Genomic DNA, 18,378 nt, shown 5'->3' on the forward strand with positions numbered 1-18,378 from the left:
AGGGTACGGTAGCCACCAATATCTTTGGACAAATACGTTCGCTTGAAGACCTGTCCTGCTTACGTCATCGCAGACGTCATGCAACACGACTTTCGGGAGAATCAAAATTTTCACTTGAATTGATTCATTTCTCCATGAATAAAGCATCGTTTGCTTCATAACGAGTGCCGAGGGCGCTATAAAACACGAAATCTTGCGACTAAAATCACGTTTTATTTTGTCCGCATGGCCCCTGTAAAATTGCCAAATACCTGTGATGTTCAGGACCTACGTATCTTTTCATGCAATAATGTCCCTGTCCGGGTAAATCCACGCATTTATAAGGTTGCCCCTATCTCGCTGAGGAATGCAGGAGCGGAGTGGTGTTGGAGTCTCTGCCACTACCTCTAAAGGTCGGGTGTCGGGATCTGCTAGGGTGGAGGTCTGTGCCTCCATCCTGAGAGGCACAGGCTTCCGAGATCCCGCTGCGTGCAATGATGAACACGTCCAAAGTGGTGATTTGTGGGAGTGCTTTTGGTGGAAGGCGGACAGTACGGGAAATTCTCGGTAAACGGGGCATAGTAGCGTTGTTGCCATACCATGGTTAGCTTAGCAAACGGGGCCACTGGCACATAAAATCTTCGCAGGTGGACCTCGTTCTAGCGTGCGTGTCCACTTGGGAGGTCTGTTCCACGTGGGTGGAGGAGGGCACGTGTGATCCTGCGCAGATATTTCATGCGTGGAGGACGAGGATGAATAACTATCTCCAGAACAAAAAGGAGTTTATTTCTCGACCCATGGGGCCTGGAGGTCTTCTCAGTTCAGACTTCCTTGGATGGTTGCCGCCTGGCTGCCCCTTTTTACCAGCTGAAGATGACCACCAGGATCCGGTCTGGCAAGCATACCTTCCCACTGCTTATGGCTGGGGGACGGAATGTGTGTGAGGGAATGATTGTGGGAGCACGCTCAAACCATGCTCAGTGTTGGGGACAGAACGGGCAAGGGGCGCCATCATAGTTGGAGAAGGATGGCGCGTAGGTATATGCGTTCATCTGAAGGCGGCGGTAGGTTATACTGGATTCTTTGTTGGTCGGCTGGTCGTCAGGAGGTGGAGACCGCGTCGTTCGAGGCGGTAGGGCTGTAGTTTGAGAATTTGATCTTGTGTGTCTGCTTCAAGCATTCGCGGCGGCAGCGAAACAAATTCAAGGTGCAGGCACTTTCCGTCGCAATGTGAGTGCGTAGCGTATTGCTCGGAATCAACTCCACCCGGAGAGGGCTGTGTGTCCAGTATGGTGTGACACCTCTTTAAAAAATCGAGTTAAACGTTCCGCGGCGTAAATTACATTCTACCGCCGTCGTATCAAGTTGTGCAGTGTAGTCAACAGGGGCTTGAGGAATGGCTGGCATAAGGTCCAGTAGGTCGTCCCGGATGTACGTTCCGTCAGCCCAGATGGCTGAGTGGGAACTGATTGATAGACGCAGATTTGAGTGGCATCTGGGTAGGCTGTACATTGGGTCGCTGTAGTTCAAAAACGCCGTATCGGGTATCAGCGTCCACAAATGCCTGTACCACATGAAGCTGAGAAATGTCGATAGCCCGGCCAGTGACTTCATGATTTTGTGAAGCGAAAACAAGCGGTAAAAAACGATGCACAAAGAAATGAAGAAACGCGCGGACGGCCACTGGAGCTGGATCTCAGCCCCCAATACTTGCATGCCCGGGAAATGTACCGCTGTACTTCAATGCAATCAAATATCGAATCGATTCAGTTCCTGGTTGTAAATCACGTACCATCTATACCGCTCAATGAGGCTACCCTCACTAGTCACCACCTCTCCGTTTTCCTCGTAAGATACCAGCGGTAATTCATGTTGTCTGCTGCGTGTACTCTCTCGTGTCAAAGGCCACTCAAGTGACTTTCAGTGCTGCCTCTCGCCTTGGCACAACACAGACTGCTATTTAACGTTGTTTTCTCAATAAACAATAAACACGCATACAAACAAACAAACAAACATCCTCCGAGGTCACTCCACACGGCGTTTACGTATGGCATACACGGCATTTGGGCTCATGTGGAATGTGAAATTGGGTCTCGAGAACAGCAGTCGAGCGTACTACCACAGTGCCTCCAGGCTCCTGCGTCCAGATCACTCGCCCACGCCCAGCAATAGGGAAAGGGTGTGAAAGGGAGATATAGGGTCAGCCCTCCGATCGCACACGCGGCGTTGGAAGGTTACCTTGACGGTGCCGCCGGAACAGTAAAGGTAGGAAATAGCGATGGGTGGGTGGGATGGTGAGGACAGGGGACGGGGAAGGCTTCACATTGAAGAAGGCGAAGGAACCGCTTCTCAGTAAGGAACAGGGAGTGGTGCGGGAGGAGAAAAGTGCGACGGGCACGCCTCAAGTAGGTAGTAAAGGTCTTGAAGCTGAGGAGGTCTCGGGAGGTAAACGCGCCGTAGTAGTCCGATGTCCTGGGTGCGCGAGTAGTGAGGTCACGCGCTGCATTGTCTGTTTCTTCTGGCGGTTTTATCCCCGTATGCGCAAGCTCCTAGAGAGAGAAATAACATTTGGGCCGCAGGCATAATTTAACCGTAAAGAATCGCTTTGATAATCGCTTGGCTTTCACCTTCGAAGCACGGAAGCAGACTTTAGTGCTCGAGGAATCTTTTTCGACCCTTAGCCGGAATACTATTCAGCGGAAGCCGGCTTGCAAACGTTTTTTAACGACGTCACCATGTTTGTAATGCATTACATCTGTCGTGACATAAATGTTAGACTTTTTTGGGAGTAACAAAGAAACTAACCTTGCACGGCTCACCCGTGTTGCCGTGTCCATCAGTCTGGCATTAAACGAAGACAAAGGTTATTTTCCCCCCGTGCAGACGTCATTTGCTTGCAAAGGGTGGCAACACTTTGAAAAGTTCAGAACATCACGTTGACCAACAGCCTGCGGCCGTGTTTTAATGTCTCCTAGCAGAGAATGGGCAGCGTCGATAGCGCTGAGGGCGGTGTTTCCGACACCTGCACCTTTTTTCACGAAAAGCGACTTTGGGGGCGATTTTTTGCTATCCGCCCTTCTAAATATCTAATTAGTTGGTTTAGTGTGTCGAACCACCTTCGACGTGCAGTCTTAAAGGCTCACACGGTTAAGGATTTATGCATTTGTTTCCGTTTCGGTATTTATACATTTGTTACGACACCGCGCCATGTTCACTACATCTTCGTACATAGCAGTCACAATATGGACTTTACCATTGCTCTTTCCAACAACGGGGACATTACGCTGTGCGACGGTCTTTGAACGTTTCATACAGCGGCCCCCAAGTTTGTTAAACACAGTCCGATGAAGCACTCTGACTTGTAGGACGCGTATGCCCCAGGTTAAAATGATAATTATATTCGTTGCGACTGCTCTGGTAAGTACTCATCTAAAATTTCTGCATTTCCTCGTGTTCTTTCTGTAGGTAAAAAATTTTTGCGTTCCTTCTTCATAATGTTTTCCCTCTGCGAAACATTACTTTTGTTTTTTGTTGTCAGTAATGAGACCCCTGCATTAAAAAAACGTATTGATATTGATAAGGTGTAAACTATCTAAATGTACAGTATATACAAGAGAGAAGGCTAAAATACGGGTTGGCGAGCAAGGTAGTTTGGGGATGATTCCCCTGGCCACATGCGATCAGCTTATCGTGGTCTTTACTCTCAGTCTCCTTGCATACCGTTCTAGAGGTTTTCTGCAATGCAGTGTCTTGGGTACCGTCCGACGACATTCCAATTTATAAGGCAGGACTGACAGGGCCCGGAGCGTTTGAAGGGAAAAAAGCTGTTGTGGTGTAAAGGTTCCACCTCAGCTTCTTGTCACTAAGGGTGGTGGTTCGGTTCGAGTCCGGCTCCTACATCCTTTAATTTTTTTACACTTCTAAGATTTAATTGCAATTTTTATGACTTAGGCTAGTCTTCGATTATGTAAGTGATCTTGTTTGTTCCTCATCTAAGGTTAATTTATGTTACGTTACGTTACGTTACCTTCATGGAGATGAAATAGTGCCACACGCGGTATTTTTCATTAAAACGCTGGTGGGCTTCGCTTTAGTACAGCGCTTATAGTGCCGTCGGACGGCACTCTAGACACAGCCTTTCTGCAACAATATTCACACACCATACTTTCTCCTTGTTGTAAAGCTACCCTTGATTTTTATACCTCAATATCAAAACATGTACAAGTCTGAAAAACAGTTCGAATTAAAGCAAAACTTCTGGGCCTCTCCACGAACGTGAAACTTATGAGGGGCGAAGCATGCAGTGTATAAGTGTATTGAATGATTGTAAGCCTTTCTCTTGTCACACGGCACGCGCTGGTTGGGCGCCGGAGAAGCGATCGTGGGAGAAGGAATCGCGCACTTGCCGCGGTGGTGGCGCCCTCCCTTTCGTTGAACCGGATTTGAGCAGGTAAATGAGAGACAGACCGGCCGTAAGTTGTCTTCATGTCACCCGCCCTAGCACGCGTTCTAGCGCGAGATGTTGAAAAATTAGTGTCCCAGTGTTTTTTAGTGCCGTGACTACATAAGACGACAGGGGACACAGACAGCCCAAGCCCCTGAGGTGCTTCGCCACTAAAAATATTACGTATAAAGATTTGTGTATTCAGGCGGTTCAGTTCAATATATTCAAATATGCATCGGGTCAAGATGTACGCCAGGTACAAAAAGAAGACGAACTGGGAGATAATTCCAGCGCAGCGTAGCCTTGTCTAAGTATTCAGTTATAATTTTCACGCGAAAGCAGGTGCAGTAAAGTTGTAAATAGGCTTTTTTAGAGATTAGTTCGGAGGATGAGCTGGCATGCTGAGAGCCACACTTTGGTGAGGAGAGCTTTATCTGCTCTCTCTCCTTAGAACTCCTTGTTCCCAGATCTTCAAGTCCTGTGCCACGCAGAAACTTCCCTTATACCCGCAAAGATTAATGATTGTACAGGTGTCCTTCCAAAGCTACTACTCCCGTCTGATCGTTGTCCACGGACGAATAAGATGCTCAAAAACCTAGATGACGCATTTATAGAGGCCCCTACCCAATATTACAACGAGTGCTGGCGATCGGGCAGGCTGCCTTGCCAGTAAAAATGTGCCAAGATCACCCTGATCCCGAAACCGGGCAAGCCGCCAGACATGAACAACCTCCTTCCCATCTCGCTCATGTCCTGTGTAGGCAAGGTGCTGAAGCACGTCGTCGCGCGCCGATGGCCAGACTACCTCGAAAAGGAAGGCCTATATCCAGACTCAATCATACGGCTTCGACACAACCTCAGCACGCAAGATGCCATGTTCCAGCTTAAGATGGAAATAGCTGATAAGGAAGGCACTAGTGATAACAGGATAATCCTTGGCCTGGACCTCCACAGTGCTTTCGACAAGGTAAGCATTCAGCGATCTTGGCACAAGTCTCCAAGTTGAGCATGGGAGAAGCTAAGTATAACTACGTCAAGGACTTCCTTACAGATCGGACGGTCGAACTGCACGCGGGGGACCTACTGCTCGGCAGCACAGGCACGCCGCAAGGATCGGTCGTCTCGCCGTTCCTTTCCAACCTCGTCATGATCTGGGCTGCGAAGGCGCTGGCGCGAACGAACGTACGTCATACCATATACGCCGACATCACGTTGTTGTGTTGGTCGCCGGCGGCAGCGACGCATACATCGAGAATCAACTGCAAGCGGCAGTCACCGCCATCGAGCAGCACCTCGTTGGCACTGGCCTGGTCTGTTCTCCTGGCAACTTGTGCTCGCACCGAAACGCAGAAGGAAGACGCCGCAGCGCGAAGCCGACTGTGCAAAGATAGTCATTGCATTGGGGCAACGCATCCCCTAAGTAACTAGACGCAAGAACAACAGCAATGGCGAAACCCTCGCCGAGCTCAACAGCAATATGGCCGAGGCTATTCGCCTCATTCCCCGCATTTTTTTCACGAACGGGCATGATACCTGGTGATACTCGTCCAGTCCTTCGCCATTACCCACATTACGTACGTGGCCGCGTACCATAACTGGAGAGTCATGGAACGGGCCAAGATCAATACACTCATACGCAAGGCTTACAAATCGGCACTGGGCCGCACGGAAACTACGAGCACGGCGCGTTTACTACAACTAGGAGTGCACAGTACCCTCGAAGAAATCGTGGAGGCCAGTTGGCAGCACAGCTGAAACGTCTGTCCACGAGAAAGACTGGACGAATAATCCTCGGGAATATTGGCTACAACCCCCGCACGCCGAACCGGCAACAGCGCAACATAAACAAGGAAGCTACAGCACATATAGGCGTCGACCCAACACCACCCTACCCAACGTGCACCCGGAGCACAACAAGGAGAGACGTGCAGCGTGGCCCAAAGTCCTCATCGAGATGCATTCCCAAGACGGTCCACATCCCCTCGTCCTACAGAGTTCCGGCACATTGTTTTCGACGACTATCATAGACTATCGTACCCTGGATTACGAGCCACGCAACACCTGCTCACTGAGCGTTTCGTTTGGCCGGGCATCAAAAAAGACGTACACGAGTGGACCCGCTGAGTTCTCGTATGCTAGCAGTTTACCGGCACGCCAAGGCTTTTTTCGGCTCCTTTACACCACCAACGGAGTGTTTCGACAAGGCGCACGAAGACATTTTGGGGCCCTGGCCTCTTTCAAAAGGGAACACCTACCTACTAACTTGCGTCGATCGTTTCACGCGTTGACCCGAGGCGTTTCCTCTCACAGACATTCGCAGTTAAACCATCGCCGACGCATCAGTTGCGAGCTGGTTTTCCCGCTATGGTGTCCCATCAACTATTACCACCTACCGCGGTCCCCAGTTTGAGTCGGCAGTCTTTAATAACCTGCTGACCCTTCTTGGCACTTCCTGCATCCACACCACGACATACCACTCCATTGCGAACGGGAACGGGCTCGTTGACCGTTTTCTCCACTTCCCTCAAGACTGCACTCAGGGCACAGCCAGACGCTACCCGTTGGTCTACATCTCTGCCGTTGGTTCTGCTGAGCCTTCGGGCTACTTTGAAGCAGGATATGCACAGCACGCCCACAGATATGGTCCTTCGTGCGTGGATACGCCTGCCAGGAGAGTTTTTCACTCCTTCAGAACTACATTACAAAGCTGCGCGATTCATTTCGCTCACTTCGGGCGCCCGTACGACGCTACCAGAAGAGTGCGGATCCCCATGGGCCCATCCAGCTGACGACTTCCCGCTACGTTTTCGTTTGCCGTGACTCGGTGCGGAAGCAACTTCAGCGCCCTTACGACGGACCCTGCCGCGTCATTCATCCCGCTGATAAACATTTCACCGTGGATTTGGAAGGCAGACAGTACACTATTTAGGTTCATCTCTTCAAATCAGCCTTCATTGAAGAGCCGCTCTCCGCACAACCAGACCAATCCGCAATACTAACAGCGGTTCACGCTCACCAACCGCCCCAGTCACAATAGCCACCAACTCACCGAAGTCAATCTTTAAAGGTATCCTTCCGGCGGCCAGGCATCACCGACTGGCCCGTCAGCTGCTGCCTTTTGTGAAATATGCGTGTTGTTCTGCTGCTAGGGGTTTCATTTTCTAGGGCTGCCACACTTTATTTGCATAGCTGCGGTGCTAGTAATAATCCTCATATGTCTCGAAGAGGTCGTCGTCTTCTTCACGGCGAGTGGTGGATGCAAAGTAATCCTCAGCATTGAAGACTTCCACCAGCTCTTCGCCATCGACTCGAGGCAGCGTTAACGTAATCTGCAAGTCGCCTCGAGAAGGTTCGGCACTCTCGTAGCCAAGTCTCCAATTATCCACATTGGCTTGTAGAGAATTCGGCGGCCGCGGTGACCTCTCCGAAGAAGGGTGTCTTTTAATCTTTGGCACTAGCCCTGGAGCTTTTTTTTTACATGCGCGGCAGTGCTTGACGAAAGCGCTACAGTTTTTTTTTTTTTTTTGCTTTCTTTGCTAAAGCCACTGGCCGAACCGGGGACTCGGTGGTCGCGGCGAGGCACGCACTGACGAGCGCTAATCATGTTCTCGCTTCCCGGTGCTTTTGCCACCATTTGTATTTTGGTAAACCCACTGCGCGTGCCACGGAAGTTCGGCGGTCGCCATGAGGCACGCGCTCACTAGAGCTTGGTATTTTCTTGGTATTTGTCCTGCAACGGTGATTTTACAGCTTGCACTACAGCTCCGCTGTTAAAATACAGTAACACTTTATTTCTTTGGACCTGGAGGGATATTTGCGCTACATTTCCCACAGCGAAATCTTTACCATATAAAGATATGCGTTCTAGAGGAAGTACACTAAAGAGATCAAGAGTAATTTTCGTTAATTCAAATAACATCATCCCGAGCAGGCCAGCATTTGTGCTGTCAGCCTAAAAGGGCTGGAAAACAATAAAAAGCTACTTAGACACATTCACCGGTTTCGATTCTTTTTATACTGAAAAACGGCACGTTTACTATTTCTTGCATTCGTTAGCAAGTATATCAAGCCTTCAACACCTTAACGTCGTAAGCGACACAAATACGCCACATAAATTTATTGGTGTAGCATGCCGAATACCGTCAACGTTTTGCCCCCTGCGAACCCTGCTTTATGGGAGCTGTGCAGCGATTTTTTTATGTCCTGCTGCGATTTTTCGTCCTGCTCGACGGGAACTTGCCTCTGGACACTCGTGTAATCGCAAGTGCACCTGACTGTTTCTTATCACACAGTATTAATATGTTTCGGGCCAACATATCATCGGTATATAACTACAGAAGCTGTAAAGTAAAATTAGGGGATCCCGCATTGGTCATTCAATATCGTTCAAGGTGCTAATTGCGACTGCAGTTTTAATCTTGTACGTGTGAACACTGTGACTTTTTCCTTGGACTACTAACTGTCCACGTTTGCTTCTTTTTTTGTGCAGGTCCTGCTTGATTCAGGTGAGAAACACTCAATGTCAAATAACTTCATTGCCCTGCGGGTCGCGAAACAAAGCGGGGCACAAAACAAATCGCCTCAAGTGACAACAGGATGAAGTTTTGAGAGGGTGAGGCGGAAGTGAAACTTCCTCATCATCATCATCCTTACATGCCTATCTACGCCCACTGCAGGGCAAAGACCTCTCCCATTAATCTCTTCTATCGCGGTCCTGTGCTAACTGCGACCAATCTATCTCCGCAAACATCTTGATCTCATCTGCCCATCCAACTTTCTGCCGCCCCTGCCATGCTTGCCTTCTCTGCCCATCTAACTTTCTGCCGCCCCCTGCCATGCTTGCCTTCTCTATAAGGATCCACTCTGTTACCCTTAATGACCAACGGTTATCTTGCCTTAGCATTCCATGTCCCTTCCATGTCCATTTCTTCTTCTTAATTTCTACTAACATGTCCATAACACGAGTTTGTTCCTGACCTACTCCGCTCTCTTCTTGTCCCTTAATGTTACACCTATCATCGTCCATTCCATTGCGCGCTGAGTCGTCCTCAATTTAAGTTGAACCCTCTTGGTGAGCCTCCAAGTTTCTGCCCCGTACGTGAGTACAGGTAAGATGCAGCTGTCATACACTTTCTACTTCAGGACAATGGTAGGCTGCCATTCATTACCTGAGAATGCCTGCCGTATGCACTCCACCCCATTCTTACCCCTCTAATTATCTCTGCCTCATGGTTGGGATGCAGGTCACAACTTGGCCTAAGTAGATATGTTCGCTTACCATTTCCACTGCCGCGCCACCTATCTCAAACCGCCGTGCTGTCCCGAGGTTATTGATCATTACTTTAGCTTTCTGCACATTATTTTCAGACCCACGGTTCTACTCTGTTTGTCCAGTGAGGAAAGTATGCTTTGCTATTCGTCCCCCGAGTTACATAGCAAGGCAACGTCATCAGCAAATCTAAGGTTACTGAGGTATTCTCCATTAATTCTTACTCCCCCATGTTTCCAATCCAACGTTCGGAATACTTCTTGTAAACATGCTGTGAATAACATTGGAGAGATTGTGTCTGCTTGTCTGACGCCCTTCCCTATAGATATTTTACTGCTCTCCTTATGGAGGATAATGGTAGCTGTGGACCCATTGTAAATATCCTCTAGTATTCTTACATAATGTTCATCTACACCCTTGTTCCGTAATGTCGGAATGACTCCTGAGGTATGGCGGAGTCAAATGCTTTCTGACAATCTATGAAGGCTATATATAGGTGTTCAGTATACTCAGCGGACTTCTCTATCACCTAATTGATCGTGTGAATATGGTTCATTGTTGAATGGCCTTTACGGAGTCCTGCTTTTTCAATGACGGGTAAGAGCGCAAACTGAACGAAAACACGAAAAGGTAGAGACACAAACAAGCGCTTGTTTGTGTCTCTCCCTTTTCTTGCTTTCGTCCAGTTTGCGTTGTTACCGCCATGAAACAGTACCACCTAGCCCCGCTTACAACTCTCCTGCTGCTTGTTCATTAGGTTGACTGAAATCTTAGGAGGTAGAAATTCTGCTACCGACTGCCTTGGTAAGTACCAGGTAGACGACAGACAGTAAGCTGATCGGCCTGTAATTTTTCAAGTCCTTCATGTCACCATTTTAATGAATTAGGATGATGATCGCGTTTTTCCAAGATTCCGGTACACTAGCGGTCATTGGGCATTGCGTATACAGGTTTGCCACTCTTTCAAGTAGAATTTCTTTGCCATCCTTCAACAGGTCTGCTGTTATCTGATCCCCACCAGGTGCTTTGCCGACTTTCATTTCTTTCAATTTTTTTCTTACTTCTTCTGTCGTTACTGGTGGGATGTCTATCTCCTCTGAACTACCTTCTCTTTCGGCATTATCCTGGATGTCCCGGCTATTCTTCAGATCTCTATAGAACTTCTCGGCTACTATGACAATTTTATCAATATTTGTGATGACACTGCCTTGATTGTCTTTAAGTGCAAACATCTGATTTTTCCGCACGCCAAGACGCCTCTTCACTGCTTTCAGGCTGCCTCCGTTCTTTACAGCATATTCGATCCTATCCGTACTATACTTCCGTATGTCAGTGGTCTAGCGCTTATTAACTTCGAAAGCTCCGCTAGTTCTATTCTGCTAGCTGGGGTGGAGATTGTCATGGTTTGCCGTTTCCTAATCAGACCTTTCGTCTCCTGGGGAAGTTTACCAGTATCCTGTCTAGCCATCGTACCCCCGATTTCTACTGTACACTCCGTGATAATGCGTGTGAGATTGTCTGCTTCCTCGGTAAGAGCTGAATATAGGTTCTGCAGCGCGATCCTGAATTCTTCTACTTTACGTCTTGCTGTTAGCTTATTGACCGGCTTCTTTCGTACTAGCTTGTTACGGTCCCTCCTCAAATCTAGCCTGATTCGAGATCTTACCATACGGTGGCCACTACACCTTAGCCTTCCGAGCACTTCCACATCCTGCACGACGCCAGGGTTGTCGCATAATATGAAGTCTATTTCATTTTTATCCTCCACATTCGGGCTCCTCCACTTCCACTTCCGGCTCTCCCGTTTGCAGAGGAAGATATTCATGATGCGTAGGTTATTCCGCTCTGAGTAAGAATTCACAGGTGCTCAATTAGGACGTTAACGCTTTTGTATTCGGAACCTAATAGAATGGCTCAGGTGCCTCGGCGCTTTTTTTTTAACCGAGACTTTGCTCCAAAAAACTCTCAACAAGAAGCAGCCGGCCCGCCGGCCGTGACCTTCAGACAACCTTGGGACCGAGGGCGGGGGACGGAGACACGAGCAAAATAGAAGAGAAGGTATCCAGATCTTAACACAGGTCTGCTAAACCACCGGAAAAGTAGTAATTGGATCAGAACTGTGTTATCATCGGAGATCGGTGCTGCCATATATTGTTGGCCGAAATTTTGTAAACATCAAGAGTGTTTTAGAGCACAATCGCCGCCAGCGCAGCTAAGTTCAGAAGTACCTATTGGCAACACTGGTTGCTGTAGGGGCTTTCATAAATGGCGCTGGTAAGGCATGCAAACTGTCCCTCACCTGCACTTGCTTTCAGGTACCGGCCAAGACATCGATATCGACAACGCTATTATCCATGCAATGAGAGTTAAGTACCAACACGAACAACGAGAGCTCATCGACATGGAGTTTGGCAAAAGACGCGGTTATTCACGACCGCAAAACTAGTAAGCCAACATGTATTGTTTCTGAAGTTTTGTCCTCTTGTTTTTTGCAATGGGCGCATACGAATTGCTTTGCAACCAGCGATGAATTGCGACATTCAGCGTCAGGGTTCCCAGGTTCTCAGAAAGAAAAGTCGCCGGGAAATTGCCGAAGGTGCCAAAAAGGTCGCCACCTCAGTCTGAAAAGTAGCCAGAAAGGTCGCCAGTTTCAGAAAGGCGATGCTACTGAGCAGTTTTCGATTGAAAATAAAATGCAGAAATTCGGCGAAGTCGAACACCCCGCTCCCAATTTTATTAGTTTGCTGTGGTTCGGGAGAGCGACAGTGGTTGACTTTTGTCTACATGTCTACAAAAAAGGTAAAATATGCAGGTTTAGGCAAAGCATTAAAAAAATTCCCCGCATTTCCCCGAGGGGAAGAATGTGAAAGTGCGAATGCACGAGTTGAATTTGCGCGGTTCGGTAATGTTCGCGAAAGAGAGATCACACACACACACACACAACTACAAAGAAAGAAAGATGCATTTATTCACAGACACCTATTTGTGTTGTCGTTGTACTTGATTGCTAGAGCGGATCTCAGCTTTGAAATTTCGTGTCAGTACTCCTTTAAGCGGGTGCATTAGCCCTTCTCACGGCCGATTCCTGGCCAATCCCCCACGTGGGTATGTGCCATGTCAGCGGCCAGGCAGCGCGCGCCCATCTCCCCCCGTTGCTAGGGAAGACGAGGAGCGCGCGCACCCGCAGCTGTTGCTATGCGGACTACGGCGGCGGACGATTCAGGCTCGCTTAAGAAGTGCATTCGCACTTAAAATGTGGATGTCATCCCGCCCCGTGGAAGTGATTCCAGCGTAGCTGTTGTAAACCAATACACATGCTGATGGGGGAGAGTTTGAAATGTTCCTGGTTGTCTCAGGGGGCTTGTCGCTTGCACTCGGCTTCTCTGGTGGCCAATGCACCGTCCTGACGCACGCGCTCGGCGTCTTGGGCGAGAACTGTTGAGTCCTTCCTAGCCTGACGCATGCGCTAGCCCTCTAGTTACGTCCACCCCCGTCCCTTTCGAGGGCAGCTGCAAACCTAATCTTTACCAGAACGTAAGGGGGAGGGGGGTCCAATTGTTGATTGGTGCCTTATCATTCATCCTGGGGTTTTTATTCATGTTTTGTTTTGTTTTTGTTTTTACCGGACTACTGCTGCATGCCTGATTTAGCCTGAACACATGCACCCGGCGCCTTGGGTCCTGCCTGGGTTTTTTGTTTACGACAGGAAATTTTGCGACCAGCAAAAAGCTAACAGCTTCGGTGTAAAATATGATTGACTCAGAACGGGCGTTCGATGCACACCATGTTTCACCACTTGCGCTGCCTCTTTACATTACCGTGCCTATTGTACATCGCTATATACACTTCCCAACAACTGTGGATGAGATCTCAAGCTCCCCTTAACGGTTGAAGCATTACACTTTAAAAGGATGACGTAGCTTGTATTCTTTGATGCTATTCGTACACATCAGCTGCACGTTATGAAAAAGAGCGACACAAATTTCGATTTGTGCCAGTTGGTATGAACACGTCTATTTCCTATTTTTATGCCAATCTAAGGCTTCTGTAAAAGAATGTAAAAAGTAATAACGGTAAAAATAAAAATGCAATGAAGTTAAACGTTCTGTCCCTTGAGCACTGGCTTCGGCCGTGGCGGGCTGTAGTTCTGGCACTGTGTCCGAGCTGGAAACCACTGGCAGGAGCTTCTGCATCATCCACAAACTGGTTTAACGACCTCCAAAGCTCGTTGGCGACCGCTGCAGTTGCATCCGTGTGTTGCAATCGGTGTAGCCCAGCACTGAAGGAACTCGGCCTTATCCCACCCGGGAGTAAGGCTAGCGCCTGAGCTCTGGCAGCCGAGTACAGCGGGCTGAACCACAGCAGGTGTTTCAGGTCAGCATGTCTGCCAGTACGTGGCGCTATTCGGGGGTGAGTTTGAGTGACCGATTTGTTGGCACATATTCTAGACTTTTCCAGGTAACCGTTCTGCCTGAAAGTTTGTTTTGTAAAAAAAAATAATGACGATTACGAGAGAGGCCGAGAGAAGACTGCATTCATAACCCTGAACGGCCTATAAGAGTTCAAGGTACTGCCTTTTGGGCTATGCACGGTACCACCAACGTTTCAAAGAGTCACGGACATTGTGCTAGCTGGCCTGAAGTGGCACACCTGCCTCGTATACCTCGACGACTTTGTAGTATTCGCTTAGACTTTCCACGAACACCTTGCAAGGTTGGAGTCTGTACTCGAGGCTATTCGCACGTCGGGGTTAACGCTGCCTGAAAAGTGCCGCGTCGCGTACGAGGAGCTCAAGTTTTTGGGCTACGTTGCCAACGCCGCGGGAGTCCTACCTGACCCTGCAAAAACTTCACCCATAGCGAACTTCCCAAGGCCCAAAGATAAGAAGGCCGTGCGAAGATTTCTCGGGCTGTGCGCATACTATACCGGCGCTTCGTCGCAAACTTCGAACGCATTGCAGAGCCACTCACACAGTTGACGAAAGAAAGCACCCCTTTCAGCTGGGAAAGCGCCTAAGAGGAAGCATTCGGCGAGCTGCAAAAATTCCTGCAAAGCCCGCCTGTGCTCGCTCATTTCGACTAAAACGCCGTAACGGAAATGCACACGGACGCCAGTGATATACGCTTGTGGGCCGTCCTCGTCCAAAAGCAAAGCGGTTTCGAAAAAGTAATCGCCTAGGCCAGCCGTGGTATCTCCAAGGAACAAAAAATTCACCATCTTCACGTAGGGGAACCCTGAGTAGTATGCGAAACAGCCATGTGGTATAAAAAGAAAAAAAAGCACAGAAATTGCATTCAAGTAACAGCCTCGGGGATGGGCAGGCAGGGGTGTTGCGAATGGAGGTGCCTACTTTTTGTAAGAGCATTATTGTTCTGTTCGATTCAGATACCGTAAGGTTTCTGAGCGGCCTTTCGAAGCATTGATTCCAGCTGGCTCCAGGCAGTTGAATTTATGAATTAAGTACGATTCTTTGTATTTCCGGTCCCTTGTAAACTATAATATATATATATATATATATATATATATATATATATATATATATATATATATATATATATATATATACACGGTTACTAGAGACAGAGACACACTAGAGGGACATTAAAAATAAAAATAAAAGTTTACTGACGTTACTAACCTTATTTTTTCGCGCTCTGTGTGAGTTTTTGTTCCCAGACTATATATATATATATAGTCGTGAAGTAGAGTCCTTAGTTGCTGCAGGAATACGCACAAAGTAGAAGTACGAAATAAAGTGTCCGAAGAGCGTACTTCTACTTTGTGTATATATATATACATCTTTCTGTATATATATATATATATATATATATATATATATATATATATATATATATATATATATATATATATATATATATATATATATATATATATATATATATATATATATATATAAGGTTAGTAGAGACAGAGACAAACGAGAAAGACTTAGAAAATAAAAATAAGTTTACTGACGTTTCAGGGAGAGGACTCCCTTTCTTCAGAGTACAAAATAAGCTCTGAAACGAACTTATTTTGTATTCTGAAGAAAGGGAGTCCTCTCCCTGAAACTTCAGTAAACTTATTTTTATTTTCTAAGTCTTTCTCGTTTGTCTCTGTCTCTACTAACCTTATTTTTTTCGCCCTCTGTGTGAGTTTTTATCTTTTCAGTCTATATATATATATATATATATATATATATATATATATATATATATATATATATATATATATATATATATATATATATATATATATATATATATATATATATATATATATATACTATACGAATGAGCGACTCCTTCAGGAAATATAGAAAATATTGGCAGCGTTCCTTGGCGTATTAATGCCAACAATTCCTTCTGCTTGCGCGTGCATGCGTGCGTGTGTGTGTGCGTGTTTGTAAAACGGCACGCAATAAGAACAACTTTATTTCGACGAGCGGAGACAAGTGTCTACGAAGCGTGGCCTACACTTCGTAGCGTACCTTTTATGAGTACTCAAAGGTTGTTTCGGAAGTTCTTGCGGCATTTTAGAGCTTCTCTAGATGGGCGTAAATCTTTCTACACCTCTTCATTTCTTTATTCACGTCCTCAGCAAGCGCTATAAGCGGAGGCAACGCGTGTTTTGTTATTAAATATTTGTTTCAGAACACTACCGACTTTTAACACAGTACAAATGTCCAATAGCAATGCATATGATTCATACACCAGTACTAATCGCAAGACATTTGGCTTTCAATCCTGATGCCTTCAACGTGGTTTACGTAAGTAAACTAAGCAAAAGGTCAAAAGCGTGATCTAATCAGAAAATATTTCCGCCAATGTTGCATAGCAAGCATAAAAGACAGTTAATAGAATAGTAGACCAAGCTGACGTGGATAAGAATTGTTTGAGCCATCATCAAAAATTTTAAATTGAATTAAAATAAAGCATTTATAAGGATTCCACAGGTGATTTCTATCATGCAAAACGAATTCCCCTATGCTATAAACCCTTGTTGAGGTACGTGATGTATACATTCATTGATACCTCTCAGGTTTCTGCCTCGGCGTGGTGTAAGTACTTTATTCGGTTTATGCTTAGGTTATTTTTTGTCAACAGATAAAACTTCATCCATCCCTTCGTCCACGTTCGGCTGAGGTGGGCAGATTGAGCGAACGTAAAATTTCTGTTACCGACTCCGTCGAAGAGTACTTTGAATGAATGACCCAGTCGTCTTTGTACTCTTTCTACCATAATCATGCTGCCGACTTCACAGGGTTCCCATACAATAGCAGAGCGAAGAACCGGCCCCGATGGAGTACCCCGTAGCCGACCGCCACCACTACGCATGCGCAGTGGGAGATAGACTGGCTGGGTACATGCGCAGGTGCACGAACCGAGTACCGGACGCCGTACCAGTAACGGTTCTCCCCTATGCTATAACTCTAATGTTTCATACACAAGATGGGACAGACATATCGTAGCTATGCTGCTAGCTTTAACGGGATACGAAGTAAGAATCAACTTTCGCCACAGGTAGCATAGTTTCCTCTCTGCCAATGCACAAAAGTTTCCGATATGAGCACTCTGACTTATATTCTTGGCTATAGTTACACTCCGGTATTTTTGCTGACTTTAGGCAGGATGGTGTGGCCTTGAGTATTATTCGGTTTCAGGACACGTTTACTTCAGTCCTGTCACGTGAACATCGACTTTATGCTTAGATTTATTTCCATTAGAGGCTGCATGTGCCAATTATTCGAAACTTTAAAAGTGTCGTGAGGTTAATTTTCTGAGCCTCATGGTGTATTTCTTTACACATTAGGCAGCCATGTGCTAAACGTCGTACTCTGTACAGCCCAGAAGTATGCTCAACGAAATATCATTTAAATAATCTAACAGTGCAAGACCTAATATCGGACCATTGCGCCCGATATATTCGAAGCAAAAACGCATGGCCCTCTGCCTTTGGAAAAGAATTACAGGCATCTTTATGTTTACTTGTGACTTTAGCCGTATCCGGAACAATTACAACGTGTGCAAAATATATTGCAAATTTGTTTCCCCCAGCCCACCGGTTCAGATGCACAAAGCAACAATGGAATTCAGGCAGGCCTCGTCTCTGGAGACGACGTCAGTGGTGGCTCTGGAACAGTGGTTCGAGAACCATCAGCAGAAGAAGCCACTGCAAGTGAGGATCTGGCGGAGCACCCAGCGGTCGAGCACAGTTGTGAGCCAAGTCCTGCGAGGTGTCAGGGCCACATTTAAGGCGGATATGTCGGTGACCATTCCGGGGTCCCAAGTGGCCGGCAAGGGAGCCTCGAGTGTGGGTCTGGCCCTGGACCTGCGGAACAGAACGTCGGAGATGGTCACACACACGGAAACTTTCACCGTGCATCAGACGGTTAAAGTTCCACCTCTCACCTGCACCCACGTGCGCTGGGTAATTCAGGAAGAGAGAATGGTACGTGAGCCCTTCGGTTTGTTCTCTCGTTGTCACCAGCCCAGGCACCCAGGTGCTGTGATGAGAAGGACTACAAAAGCTTTGGTGTCATTTCTCTGTGGCTCCGGCCTGAACAGAACTCTGTGAACGTTTGAATTAACTTTACTACTGTGCCTGGGCTACGTGTGCCGTCCTGAATTTGTCTCTTTTTCCGTGCTTATATCTGCGTCTCTCATTGGTTGTATGAGCTTTTGTG

At 47.1% G+C, this 18,378-nt stretch overlaps 1 protein-coding gene across 1 annotated transcript in view; it reads left to right on the forward strand.

The window, feature by feature from the left end:
- Window positions 1–3,212: 3,212 nt before the first annotated feature.
- LOC144161958 (uncharacterized) overlaps window positions 3,213–18,378 on the forward strand; it is a 28,325-nt gene continuing 13,159 nt past the window's right edge. Inside the window, exons 1-4 of the mRNA XM_077692503.1 lie at window positions 3,213–3,396; window positions 8,913–8,928; window positions 12,008–12,137; window positions 17,750–18,143. Coding sequence (XP_077548629.1) covers window positions 3,352–3,396; window positions 8,913–8,928; window positions 12,008–12,137; window positions 17,750–18,143 — 585 coding nt within the window. The 5' untranslated portion in view covers window positions 3,213–3,351. The remainder of the gene's footprint in view (window positions 3,397–8,912; window positions 8,929–12,007; window positions 12,138–17,749; window positions 18,144–18,378) is intronic.

The sequence above is a fragment of the Haemaphysalis longicornis genome, unplaced genomic scaffold (assembly GCF_048455015.1).
Source record: "Haemaphysalis longicornis isolate Haplotype H1 unplaced genomic scaffold, Haemaphysalis longicornis Haplotype H1 scaffold_12, whole genome shotgun sequence".
NCBI classification, from domain to species: domain Eukaryota; kingdom Metazoa; phylum Arthropoda; class Arachnida; order Ixodida; family Ixodidae; genus Haemaphysalis; species Haemaphysalis longicornis.